Here is a 13,994-nt window from a genome sequence, read left to right on the forward strand (position 1 = left end):
GTAAACAGCCTGCGTATAGCCGCAAAAACATGCCCGGATTGCGCATTGACTTTCAGACGCCAAAAGCTGGCGCGAGTAAGTTGGTTGATTTTAACTAATTCTTAAAATAATTTAAACAAATTAATTAAATCAAAGCAAAGAACACTCAAGAGAACGGCTACACCTGGAGGGAGCTTGAAACGCTAGCCCAAAACAGATTGAGATGGCGGGCAGGATTTATGCTCCAAGGGGAGTAGCAAGGAATAAGTCAAGTAGGTCAATTAAATCAAAGCAATGGAAACCTCTCCATCATTCGAAAAATAATTACACAACTACCACTTTTCTTCATAAATAAGCTTTTATTTACACTAGAATGTTTTGGTTGTGTAATGTATGTTACATAATGTGGTACACCAGAGCCACTCTACTTCATCATGACTGACGCGGAAGTTAAGACAAAGTACTGTGCATTCGATAACTGATAATACAGGGAACATAGGTAGAATTATTTATATAGCTGTACAGTTCGGGATACAAGTCAATATCAGACCACACAAATTTTCTAAAATCGTTGAAAATGAAGACTAACTAAAAATTGTTCTATCCACCAGTTAAGTACAATTTGCCTTATCTCCCTGCATTTGAAATCGTTGACAAGCTATATAAATGTTTGCTAATTTTTAACACGAAAGGTAAAACGAAGAGGACTGGATTAGTTCTTTCAATTGGATTTGCTTCTGAGTGCCGTTCCCATAATCCTCATGGGGTGTACTTTGTCGATGGTTGGTCGTTCAAGGGCCTCCTTCAACTTCCGCTGGTATTCAGCTTCCGCTTCCTGTGAGAAAGATATAAATAGAAACCGTTAACTTCTGCTTAAGTAATATGACGTATTCAGGAGAGCCATACAAAATAAGACGGACCTAAAGAAAACAATTGAGAAAGAATTGAAATTACAATCACAAACTAAAGATTGGTTATCTAACGCCAATCTCGTGGCCCTGTTTACATACTCTATACAAGCCATGTAGCTTTTGGGTTTGCAAACGAAATTCTAAAGCGTGACCAATTAAACGAAACTCCTTGGTAGGTTTCATATGGAGCTTTAATAATATGTTGTACAAGGTGCTTGTTTCAAGTTACTGTGAATGAAATCTTTAAGTGTGTGGTCACTCAAAAAGGAGCTTTTCAGAAGTACTTTTCGGTGGTGCTGTATATTTTAACGATGATTCAAAGTGAAATTTGGGAATTCTACAGTAAGCACTGTGCCCATGTTGTGGGCTTCATTTTACTGACCTGTCCCAGCCTGAACTCCCTTTCTTCCTCATCCATTTCTTTGGATTTCACTCTTCTCTGATAATCGATTTGCATGTCAAGGTCGCGCTGGTAAGACAAATTTCTGTTCTTGATTCTTTCCTCGTTCTCTGTTTCTAATCGCTTGTGTTCCTCGATGGCTGTCAGTAACGCCTCTCTTTCTGCTCGCTCAGACTCTTGTTCTTCCTCAGCTCGTCTCTCTGGCAGAAAAGAAAACAACGAGAATTTAACAAAGTGTTCACAAACAGTTTACAGAAGACCTCTGCATTGTATTGTAAAACACTCACGAACTGCTACACAAGGCAAATGAAGACATGAACAAGGAGTCTGAACAAAGGGTTGTCAGGTTTGTGAAAACGAATGGTGGAACTGCAAAGTTTTATTACTTCATATAAGCTAAGACTGTAGGTTATGTGATCTGACGACCTACAAATTTAAATGCTGTTTGTAAGTTCAAATTTTGCTTGCTTTTTGGCTTTTTTCGGTCAAGGTACTGTATTTGCCAACTCAGGATGACGGAAGTGATGAACAAGAGAAATTTTGGGGTCAAACTTGTAAAAAGCTTGCTGAAACAAATGAATGACAGAAACAAGGATTTGAACAAGGTGAAGATGCTTCACTATTCTTCCTTTTGTTTTCGGTTTTTGTTTACACTCCTTTTTACGTCTCGGTAAACTTGACATTGATTATTGTTGTGTAGCGTATTCTTTTCACTGTTTACATTGTATATGCGAGCTTGCATATGACTTGCAGTTTCTTGTGACTTGGGCAGAAAAGTTGTTTTGAAAAAGGTTTTGAATCAAACCGGCAGAACTATGACCACCAGAGAAGATGGCCTTCGGAGTTATACTTGTCTTATTTTCCTTTATTTATTTTTTTTTTTTATGGTGGACTTACTTCTCTCTTCAACCTGCTGTTGTCTAGTTTGCATGACATTTGCCATAAGCTGTTTGCGGGCTTCTCTCTCCAGTTTGTATTGTTCCATGGTATGCTTCCATTTCTTTTCCACTTCGTCATTCACCATTCGTTCCAGGTCCTTTTCTCGTTCCTCTACCTCCTTACGGTTCATCGCACAGTACTGCATGAAACGCAAGTTTTCCTCACGCATCTCACGCTATTGATCGGAAAAATGAAAGAGTATTGAAAAATTCATTTCACACAATTTGTCACACTTTTATCCATCACTACCAGAAGTGGATGGCCTTATCCCACTTGAATGAAATGCTACTTTTACTGCACAAAATACTGGAATTCTATTTTTACAAACAGAAAAGAGTTTGCCTACATAAGACACTCCCAAAACAATAATGTTACGTTTTCCATCACCCTACCAAGCCTTTTTTTTTGTTGTTTTTAAATAAAAAAAAGGAAGGTTAGGAAGTTTCTGATTTCACTGTGTATGCCCCTTCTAAAATCTTTCAAGCTTAATGTGCTTTTTCAGAGGCTACTTCACATGTAATCATTATCAGCCTGATTTGACGGTAATTAACTGGGAAATCATATGGGCCTATGTACTTTGTTACAATCTGTCAGCTAATTTCTTTTTCTGTTGATGACATGGGGATAAAAATCAGCGTGATTCAAAAACTCTGTAGCATTGCAACACATTTTTACAAACTGGCCACCAAAAAAAAGTGGTCCTGTTGATTGATAAATGAAATTACATATTGTAATATCATCAAGCCTAATAAATCAGCCGTTATGACAATGGGGGGCCCTTCAAGCACGAGAAATAGGTCAGCTTATCACAAAATGGCATATAATCAACCCAGGTGGAAATCTTATTAAGATCTTGTAAGATCTTACAAGATCTTGTAAGAATCTTGTAAGAATGAAAATAACACTAAGATCTTAATAAGATCTTGTTAAGATTTCATATCTTAATAAGATCTTACAACACTTCTTAATAAAATCTTAATACAAACTATACAATCTTCAGCATTTTAAGATCTTATAAGATCTTACAAGATCTTACAAAATTCTTGTAAGATACTTGTAAGAATCTTGATAAAATCCTCACCCTAACAATCAATAAGATCTTAAACAGCTTTTAATAAGATCTTATCCATTTCTTAATATTTTCTTATTAAGATCTTATCAAAATTTGTGACAAGATCTTATTAGCAATCTTGTTAAGATCTTAAGAATCAACTTACAAGAATCTTGTTAAGATCTTACTATAAATTAAAAATAAGATCATAAACATATTTTGATAAGATCTTACCTATTTCCTAATGTTTTCTTAATAAGATCTTAATCGAAATTTGTACCAAGATCTTACAACCATTCTGATTACAAAAAACAAAAACTTCTTCTTTGGTTCAATTTTTTTTATTAAGATCTCATAATATCTTACAAGAATCTTGACAGGATCTAAGAATAAACATGCCAGCAAGACTCTCACACTGACTGTGATAATCCCTTTACTTTCTTTGAAATTTAGTTGTTTGTTGTGACATCTTGTACATCTTAATACTGTTTTCTTCAGTGTTCTAAGTTGATAAACGCTATGTAGACATGTGTGTTTCTAAGCAAAGGCTTAAAAGATATGACTGTTAAGACTTACAGTTTGCAGTTTACAGATTGTATTTGCATAAAAAAAAACTAAATGCATGGTCCTACACTGAAACTCATTTGTGAAAACATTATTACTTACAAACCTGCATTAATGAATCTCAACTCCATTTAATGCCAGAAAAAACAAAAATGCTTTAAATCGTAATTTCTACGATTGTCATGCACAATGCTAGCTTTTAAAATGAGCAAGAAAACGTGGAAAAGCGTGGAATCGCAGCAACACCGGCAGCCATCTTGGATTTCATTCGGACTGGGAAGACTGGGCACCATTTTGGTCAGCAGATATGCCACTGCAGGCTCGGAGAAAAGACCGTTTCATGTTAGATTTTAGGCGGCAGCACTCATTTCCTCTGGATTTTGCCTCTGTTAAGCTAAAAAAATGATGGCTTCAAGCAGCAAACTATGGACAACCACTTTTTAGAAAGAGGTAAGTTTCGTTACCAATTATTTTGTGAAAGACTGCTTGAAAATGTGTGATCGTCCACGCGAATTACAGACATTTACGTATGCATGCTGCTTCTTGAAGATTGTTGAGGTGGTCATTCCCTATTTAGTTTTTATATGAAGCCTTTGCAAACGTTTTTACGGAGTAATTTGTAGCCGGGTTGATATCATGACAGAGTTGGTATAAGCTGAAGACAATGAGTGATCGATCTTGATTTGGCTTGAAGATCAGTTTATGATCTTCGTGGAGTGTATGACTCATTTTACTCACATCAGGCTCACTGCAACATTGTCTAAATTAAAGTTAATGGCAGCTTAGTGGTCACTGTGATCACTTAGAAGAACTGATTTAAAGTGCACAATTTTCTGTTTTACTGTAGATTTTCAACTCCTATCTCCATTTTGTTGTCAAGGTTGAGACTCAAGACTGCAACTTCAGAGTCAAAAGTCAACGAATCCTGCTCAATAAAGTCACTTATAATTATGACCGCTGGAATCTATTTTAACCGATTTAATTTTGTTGTGAATTGTGACTTCTACTAATTCTACTCAGGAACAATAATACTAAATAATAATGGCAGTATTTGATCAGTACTTGATATCATAGTTGAAAACAGCAAGCAATAAATTATAAAGGGAACACTAAGTAACAATCCTTTTGATCAATGCAATCATTTTTTCTTATAAATTAGGCTTTTATGAACTTGTCAAACCTGCATTAGGAATAGTAATATTTAGCACATTGTTAATGGCTCAGCCTACACTCTGGAGTTTTGTAAGCATAAAAGAAATGTAAATGGGCAATTGGCTGAGAGAAAATATAATCCTCACAAAATAAACTGAAAAGTGGCATTCTCGTGCGGTTCACACAATGATGATGTAATCCTGCTCTTCAGTGGGTTGTGGTTTAATCCAGCTACATTCCATCCTCAACATTTGTAAAACAAATAATTACTGTTTTTAGTTGCTTCACTGAGTATCTTTTGTATATTGGTGCCATTCTTTTGGCTGAAAAGTTGAAAGGCTCTGCTCGCAAACACTTATAGACTCTCAATAGTTGTTGAAACGCTGCTCCCCTTTCCTCTTGGTCAATGTTGTTTGGGCAAATTGGCTTCCATTGCTTCATTGCTTCCATTGTACTTTACTTAGGAGGAGGAGGGAGGGAGACACTTCTAACAAACAGTGTTTCAACATTTTGATGCCAATAGAAGGCTGCTGTCAGCATTTGCTCAGAGGCAAACAGTACATGATGATTTGACCAATGGAGGCATACACTTAACCTTAGTTAATAAATAGTATATTGTTGTTCTGATTGGTAGCTTTTTTAGGAAGGAAATTAGCAAAAAAATTAGGAAAATAGCATAAAAATGATATCTTGTTCTTTTGTTTTTAATTATTTTTCTTTTTTTTCTCCACAGGGGCCATACAGGATAATTTCAAGCTTTCATGTTTTCTTGCTTTTAACATGCAACTGAAAGGAATTATTGGGGTTTTTTGTTTTATGTTTGTTTTTTTTTTTAATTTATTTGTTTATTTTTTAACACTAAAGAACATTATTGTACCAGTGGAAACCAAGCTCATATTCATATGTACAAGTGTTTTTAAGGTTGCTTCTTTCTTGGGAAAATAATACTGGCAAATAATAATTCTCTGGATTGTTTAGGAAGGCTTTAAAGCTGCCAGATTAATTAAGTCAAATAGATTATTATTAGTGCTTCATTAATTGATGCAAATAGAAGAAAAAGCTACATGTAGAACTTTCTCCTAGTCTAGAGAACATTTGTTGGTAAAGGTTTGTTTCTGTCACTCTTGTGGATTACAATAATAATTATAGTGCTGTTGATCTTGTGAGCATGCATCACAAGAACTTGAATATATGCCTTGTAAAAAAGCTGTATATGGCATTGTTGTGATAAATTTATTTCACAATAGCCAAGATTTAGCAATAAAAAGGTTATCACACATGATTTTTCTTGTTGGTTATGGTTTAACAATGGCCCATCCTTTGAATCTAAGTGCTATGAGCATATCCACCTCAAGTCAGTTCCTAGGTACGTATAGATTTTGTATTGTGAGCAAGCTGTGATCAAACTCTCAGGAACACATGATTCTACACCTGTAGTTTAATTTTGGATGAACCAGTGTACGTGTAGGTCATTGCCAGAAATGTCAGGGCAATCCAAAAGAAAATTTAAGTATACGTGTACTTCAGGTTTTTCCCTATTTTGCAGCTTGCTTGAAAAGCAAAATCAAATCTTGGCCCTTCAATTTATCCTGGTTATGGATCTCCCAAGACTTTCTACAATTTTAATTGGTAAGATCCTGACAATGTCTTAGAAAAACATTTGAAGAGGTCTTGTCGAAATCTTGTAAGATATTTGAAAGAATCTTGTAAGATCTTAGTAAGAATCTTATGAAATCTTGTAAGATCTTGGTAAGAATCTTATAAAGTCTTGTAAGAATCTTATGAAATCTTGTAAGATCTTAGTAAGAATCTTGTAAGATCTTGGTAAGAATCTGATGAAATCTTGTAAGATCTTGGCAAGAATCTTATGACATCTTATAAGATCTTGGTAAGAATCTTATGAAATCTTGTAAGATCTTGGTAAGAATCTTACAAAATCTTGTAAGATCTAAGTAAGAATGTTTTAAGATCTTGTTAGAATCTTATAAGATCTTACAAGATCTTGTAAGAATCTTGTAAGATCTTGTAAGAATCTTGTGACAAGATCTTGTAAGATTCTTGTAAGATTCTTAAATAAGATTCTTAATAAGAATCTTGATAAGAAACTTAATAAGATCTTACTAAGATCTTAATAAGATTTCCACCTGGGAAGGCAGACCACTTGCTTGGATTTATTTATTTAAGAATTTGTCAACCTTTCTGTCCTTTCCCTATTCAACTGACTGACCTACTCTCACAAGGAAATGAGCAATTATGGGAAATGAAGCAGTCCTGTACATCTGAGCCGCTCAGAGCACCAGGACTATTGTTAGTGCCTTTGAATTCCCTCAAACTCACTACAGTCTGCATCAGATGATGTGAGCAAAGTATAGACACTATACAGGTTATTAAATCAGAGTTTTGTAATAAAAATAGATACGAAAAATACTGCACAATATTAAGTAAATTTTATTAATACAAATGCACACCTTTCTCTGTGTCTCCTCTTTCACTTCATTCCTTGTATCATCCAAGAGTTTTTCTAATATTTTCATGTCCATCGCCAGTTCTTCTTGTTTTTCTTTGGCCTGAGGAGAGGAAGTCACTTGATTAGGCAAGGCAGCTTTCCTTAGCACCAGATTAAACTACAAGTGCAAAACTGGAAAAAAAAAACTTGCTTCTATTTCCTACAGGTAAAAGCTTCCTCAAGGCATGGATGTCTAACAAACTATATGCAACCAAATTAAACCCTTCTCAATTGTACAACGTACGTGCTATGTGACTTTACATATACATGTAGCTTAAAACAACATTAGTTAGGAAAACAATTTGGATGTGTTAACTAGTTGGCATGGTGTGGTATATTCTTGAACACAATTACAGTGGAACCCCGCCTTACGGCCCTACGACCATACATTTTTTTGTTAAAAAAAAACCCTTGTTAAAATGGTCACCTGTTAATACGGCCAAATTTTTTGGCCCATTGGTGACCATATTAACAGGATTCCACTGTAAGAAGTGGATACATTTTAGCCAACATTAAGACAACGGAAGCATTTCACAAACCTCCTTCTCCTTTTTAAGTCTGATTGATACTTCTCTTGATCTCTTCGCAGCTTTCTGTTTGCGTAGCTTCTCTTCCTGGAGCCATCTTTCCTCCTCTTTTCTGAGTCTTGCTTCTTCTTTCAACCATTCTGCTTCCATTTCTTTTAACTTTTTCTCATCTTCTCTCTGCTGTTCACAGGAAGCAATCTGTAACTGGAGTACCTGAGTGAAAAAGAGTCAAAATACAGTCAGCTCCCTTTATTGTGGACACCCTCGGGACCGCGAGTTAGTGTCCTAACACTGCAATGAACTCAACCGGGGCCACCGAAAGAACCAACACTTTGAAATTTAAAGAATTGTTCTCTTTTTTAATTGGTTTACAAACTACCAAAGCCAGCCTCTGCTTTGTTGCTAATTGCCATGACCGTACCTTCAATGTTTCCCTGTTCCTTTCAATCTGATCTCTTGCCGTCTCTTCTTCTTTTTGGCTTTTAATTGCGATGTCTTTTGCCCATAAATCAGCATAGAATCCTTCTACTTCTGCGTCCCTCTTCTTTTGTTCTTCCTTCATTCTCAGTTGTTCATGACGTTCGTGAAAAACTTCATCTTGGTGGCGCTGGCTTAGTGTTGAGCGGAGTTCCTCACAGTTATCTCTAAAAACCAGCAAAATGTGCAGACTTGAGTAAGTTTAATTAAAGTTACTTATTTTAATGGAAGGTAAAAAGAACAATGACAAGCTCCAAAAAAAATTTTTGACAAATTTATCAGCTTCAGTGTTGACCTTTCAAGTCTGAATCAACTAACTTAATTTAACAATTTCTTGATCCACCTCATTTTAGTCTCTGCTGCTTTTAGTTGATTAAACATTGTGACTCTTGCTGTCTGATTTTAAAACACTGACATTAATGCCTTCAGTTGACATACATAATTATGGTTCATAGACAATTGCTAACATGTAGGTTGAAAATTTGATAAACCAAATGTTTGCAAATAACTAAGAAATTACATAACATGTACACAAATTCAAAATTATATATAGCAAACTGTTGTACTATCAGTACGGAGAGACGATTAAGACAACACTGAGGATTTGACCAAAATTATAGCATGGTATGAAAATAATGTCCAGAAAATTTAACGGCCGATCCAATTGAAGAAGGGATGACATAATCTACAGGCCTAGATCATACGTATCCATCAACCAAGATTAAGCTTCAAGTGAATGACTAAACTCCAGGTTATTTTAATAATATTAATTTAACATACCTCCATCTCTGATCATTTTTTTCCTGTACAAGTTTCAGTCGTTCTTCCTCTCTCTTCTCCTTCAAGAACTTAGCTCTTTCTCTCATCTTGGCCTGCCTTTCAAGAGTTGTCTCCTCTTTGGCTTCCATTTCGTCAATGTATTGTTGTTCTTCAGCCAAAAGCATTTCTCTTAATCTGCAGGAAAATATTCAGTCAATTAGGGCTATTACATGTGGGCAAGATGAAGGCAATAGTTAATTGGCATCAAAATTTAGAGTGGCAATTTGTTGACTGATGGTTTGAAGCCTTAACCCTACACCACCAAAGTCCAAAAATTCACTGGAGAGGAAGAGGGGGGGGGGGGGGGGGGTGATATTAACGTGCTGAGTTTAGATGAGAACAGCTAACAATTCTAATCTTTCACACTGAAAAAATCAGGCCATGGACATCAAATTGGACAGCTGTATAATATCGTACCACGCAGCATCTTACATCCAATGAGAACACACTAAAATTAATCCGTTGGTTATGATTTGTAATAATTAACGCTTGCTTAGTTATTTGAGATCGTCTTGTGCTGCAGGTAAAGACTTACCTTCCTCTTCTGTCCTCCAGGCTAAAAGTCCCTCTCTGCATTAACTTCTCCACTCTCCTGGCAATTGTATTACTTTTTATTCTCTTATCGGTAGCTTTCTCCCATTCAGACTGCAAAATAACACAAGACCACTTTAATTCCTCCTTAGATACTGGCATGGTCGAGTCATTTCAAAATGCAGATTATTGAATATTTACTTTCTACAAACATCCAGCTCTATAAACAGTACCAGTGACAATTGTATTAAGCTTACCTTTAAATCGCAATGCTTCTGGTACTTGGTTTCAGCTATGGCCTGCTCTCTAAGTTCATCTTTTCTTCTTGTTTCCAGGATAAGATGTTCAACTGGCCGTTTGCTCGTGGGTTTGGCTTTCTGTTCAACGTAACAACAAAAAGCTATTTCTTACCCGAATACAGCCTTTTTAGGTATAGTATAGATATATATTTTTAGATATATTTAGTATACTCGATTTTTAGATCTTTAAATCAATCGATGATGTAGTATCGACAACGTAAACAAATTGAGAAAACTTAAAGATTTACGCTTATTTTAACACGGAGACACGACAAATTTATACGGCCGAATTGGAAAACTAATATAATCTAACTTACAATCGCCACTGAATGAGGAGTTGGCCCAGTGAATTCCCTACATCTTCGTACATGTTGGACCATCATATTGACGGCGAATTATTCCACACAAACGCTGTACAATATTCCAAACCCTTTCTGTTTCAGGTTGTTGAGAGGACTACAACAATCGACTTGGCGCAATGGTTGCTGTTCCCATATGTTGTCATGACTACCACCTGACCAACAAAAGAAAAGCCGTCTTTGCCTCGTTTTCGTATTGCTCAAAAAAGACTAAACGCTAGTAGCCAGTCCTTTCGCTGATTAAGAAATTTCAAGATGGCGGAAGAACTCAAAGCAAATAAACTGGACACGATCAAGTAGACTTTTTTTCTCGCTTTGAATTTGAAGCAGAAGAGGAACGCGTTGTTTCTCATAATTTCTACGTTTCTGCTTGCGCGTTTCTGCATTGTAAGGAAGAGCAAACACGGCTAACATAGTTGTAGACGTTTGCACGGTCTGCTGGTTTACTCACGTCACCCGACTTTGAACATCTGGCTCCATCGGAAAAGTCGACTGTGGGATTTGAAATTATTTTTTTGAACATCTCAAACAACTTATCTGATAGCAAATAAGACTATTGTAGACGTTACAACTTCCGTAATTCACAATTTCACCGTAATTTGCTTGTTAATGTGTTTAATTTATAAGAATGCAGGGTTTGGGTTTGAACCCGCGATAGGTTTGTCTTCTATAATAATAATGACAATCTTTAAGGGACCGATCGTTTATTACGTCCTAGGGGGGGGGGGGGGGGGGGGGGGGCGGTGTTTTTTGAGGGGGGGTAATTTTTTTAAACGAGCTCTTTTTGGGGGGGTAATTTTTTACCCAGTACGAAAAGTGAGGGGGGTAAAATTTTAAGGGTACCAACTAAATGTATTTCGCAATCATTCTTCTCATCAATCCTAGAGTTGGTAAAATCAACTAGCTACTTCTCCATATCGCTACAATTCTTCAGAGCGACAAAGATCTTACAAGTAATAGGTTGAGTAATGACATAGACAGGCAAACCGTGTATTTCATCAAGCAGTTTATCTCTGAAGGCTTGTTTCTCTGGGCAAAAAAATTGACCAAAAGACGAATAGAGATGGTAGGCTTCTTCAAAATCTATATATCCACATCCTTGATCCACATCCATTCATCAAATGCTCCTGTACTGCTCTCAAACCCCGAGCTGCTTTGACCTTCTGTGTACCTTCTTTTGACGACTGAAGAATAGACTCCAGCAATAACAAAACATCGTTATTATAAAGACATTGAAGAGATATTCTAAGGTACGTTCCCTTACTTGAATTTTGCCTAACTTCTGATTGTTTCTCTTGCCAGTTCAGATTCAGAGAGCTAGCGACTTCCGCATGTAACCAAGCGTTGTGCCCAGGGGCCCGTTTCTCGAAAGACCCGGTAACTTACCGGGCCCGATAAGTAATTTTGGTGACAAATGTTTCTCAACAGAAGTCAATTTTTGTTAGCTTTGAATACTAAATTTTAAAATCTTATTATTCTATGAAAACATTGGCGAAGTACCATGTCTGTAATCGTTCTGTAATCGGCGAAAAACGGGCCCGGTAAGTTACTAGGTCTTTCGAGAAACAGGCCCCAGGACCTTCTCAACAATTCAACCACCATGGCAACCATGGGGGGGGGGGGGGGTAAAATTTTCAAACTGTCATTGCAGTGGGGGGTAAAACTTTTGTTTGAAAGATTTTTTGGGGGGTAAAATTTTCATACACTCGATTTTTTAGGAAACCACCCCCCCCCCCCCCCCTAGGACGTAATAAACGATCGGTCCCTAATGAGGAAACTTTTTCACTAAAAAGTGACCTCGAAAATTAAAAATTAAAAATTTACAATGAATAAAAATGCTAAAAGATGCTACTAAAAACTAATGTATCTTATGTGTAATACAAAACTTAAATCAATGAATTAAAAATCTGACGCTTCAAAATATTTACATTATCAGAGGCTCGTATAGTATAGCCTTCGAAGAGTGAGAAGAGCTGGGTACGAGAGAAGTTTAAAATTTTCGCTTAAGCACGTGTTTTCTGGTAAAAATGAATCTCAAGAAAAGTATAATGTGGACAAATGTCTTTGAAAATAAATATTCCCTGCCAAAATATAAAATCCGACATGTTTGAATTGATTCAGAGATTTAAAGTCGGCTTAAATCCTATACATTTACAGTAACACCAAATGTCAATAGACGTGTCTTGCTCCTGTATGAACTTATGGTAATGGAAACAAAGCTACTTGCTGTTTTTGAGCAAAGCTTAAAAATGAATTTATTGTAAACGTGCATCTCGTTTTAAAGAATTGTGACTTAATACACGTCACTATAGCTTTATTTATAAACCACCTTTCCCTACTAATACAATGCCTACTAATATATACCGAAGTATATTTGTGCGGTTTATGACTATGCGGGAAAAGTAGATCTTAGCAAGGCCTACTGGAATCCAAAAAGAAAATTGGGGTTAACCACGCAATTTTCAGAGAAAATTAAGCCGCAATAATGCATCAGTCAATTCCAGCCATGCCCATCTCCCCCCAGGCAATAGTGGGGCATTTTCCCACACTGTCCATCCCGGGGGTCGGGCATTAGCCTTCCACCCAATTACCCCAGGGCATTTAACCATCTCACTTTTTTCACCCTACAGCATTGTTGCTTCCTTAATGAGAAATTCATCAGCAAATATAGTAACTTTCTTATTGAAAACGTCTAGATAGGACATAAAATGGGACGCTAGAGCTGCAGAATGACCTATTTTTGCACTAACTACGGGAAACAAGACCCAGCTAGGACTTAAGGACGGTGCCTACTAATACCGAAGTATTTTTGCGCGGTTTATGACTATGCGGGAAAAGCAGATCTTAGCAAGGCCTATAGGAATCCAAAAAAGAAAATTGGGGGTAACCACGCAGTTTTCAGAGATAATTAAGCAATGATATAACTAAAAAACGCCAAAATATAAAGCAATGTATGGGATTTTTTCCTAAATTGAAGCTTAATTATCTCTGAAAAATGCATGGTGAACCCCAATTTTCTTTTGCGATACCAAAAGCATTTGGTAAGTTCTGCTTTCTCCGTATAGTTTTAAACCGCGCAAAAATATTCCTGTATTAGCAGGCACCACCCATAGGAAACCCTAGTATCTCGCGATGCGCAGAATGTATGCGCAGTAACAATAGTAGGCACCGTCCTTAATTTGGCCTGAATTAGCTTAGATTTTACTGAAAGTAAGACGAGAAACGAAGAAAATAAAACATTTCAGACATGTTTGAGTCGCCACCCCGGGGCATTTGAACAACTATTTTGTCCCGGCGGTGGGACATTTGCCAGTTTATTTTCAAAAAATCCTAATTCCCGGGGGGCGGCCTGGGGTGGGGGATGGGCACTGTTGGAATTGACTGATGCATAATATCTCTGAAGAGCGCCAAAATATAAAGCAATGTATGAGATTTTTTCCTAAATTGAAGCTTAATTATCTCTGAAAAATACATGGTTAC

General features: G+C 36.6%; 1 protein-coding gene across 1 annotated transcript; it reads right to left on the bottom strand.

Annotated features, from left to right (window-relative positions):
* Nucleotides 1-318: 318 nt before the first annotated feature.
* Nucleotides 319-10,659, bottom strand: LOC146464350 (cilia- and flagella-associated protein 53-like). The gene is made up of 10 exons (XM_085129850.1): nucleotides 10,473-10,659; nucleotides 10,114-10,233; nucleotides 9,861-9,970; nucleotides 9,287-9,460; nucleotides 8,451-8,673; nucleotides 8,042-8,242; nucleotides 7,465-7,563; nucleotides 2,188-2,404; nucleotides 1,273-1,490; nucleotides 319-814 (listed from the first exon to the last, which is right to left on the bottom strand). Exons 1-10 carry the CDS (start codon nucleotides 10,536-10,538, stop codon nucleotides 701-703), a joined length of 1,542 nt encoding a protein of 513 aa, XP_084985976.1. The 5' UTR covers nucleotides 10,539-10,659; the 3' UTR covers nucleotides 319-700.
* Nucleotides 10,660-13,994: the final 3,335 nt, after the last annotated feature.

This window comes from Pavona decussata, unplaced genomic scaffold, assembly GCF_977016875.1.
Source record: "Pavona decussata unplaced genomic scaffold, jaPavDecu1.1 SCAFFOLD_164, whole genome shotgun sequence".
In the NCBI taxonomy this organism is placed as follows: Eukaryota; Metazoa; Cnidaria; class Anthozoa; order Scleractinia; family Agariciidae; genus Pavona; species Pavona decussata.

Bases quoted from the DNA above. Each gene is read 5' to 3' on its own strand.
- LOC146464350 (XM_085129850.1), bottom strand. From the start codon at position 10,538: ATGATGGTCCAACATGTACGAAGATGTAGGGAATTCACTGGGCCAACT. The intron at 9,461-9,860 runs GTAAGTCTTTAC...ATTTTCCTGCAG, and splicing joins CTGGAGGACAGAAGAGGAAG to ATTAAGAGAAATGCTTTTGG. The intron at 815-1,272 runs GTCAGTAAAATG...TCTTTCTCACAG, and splicing joins GGGAGTTCAGGCTGGGACAG to GAAGCGGAAGCTGAATACCA.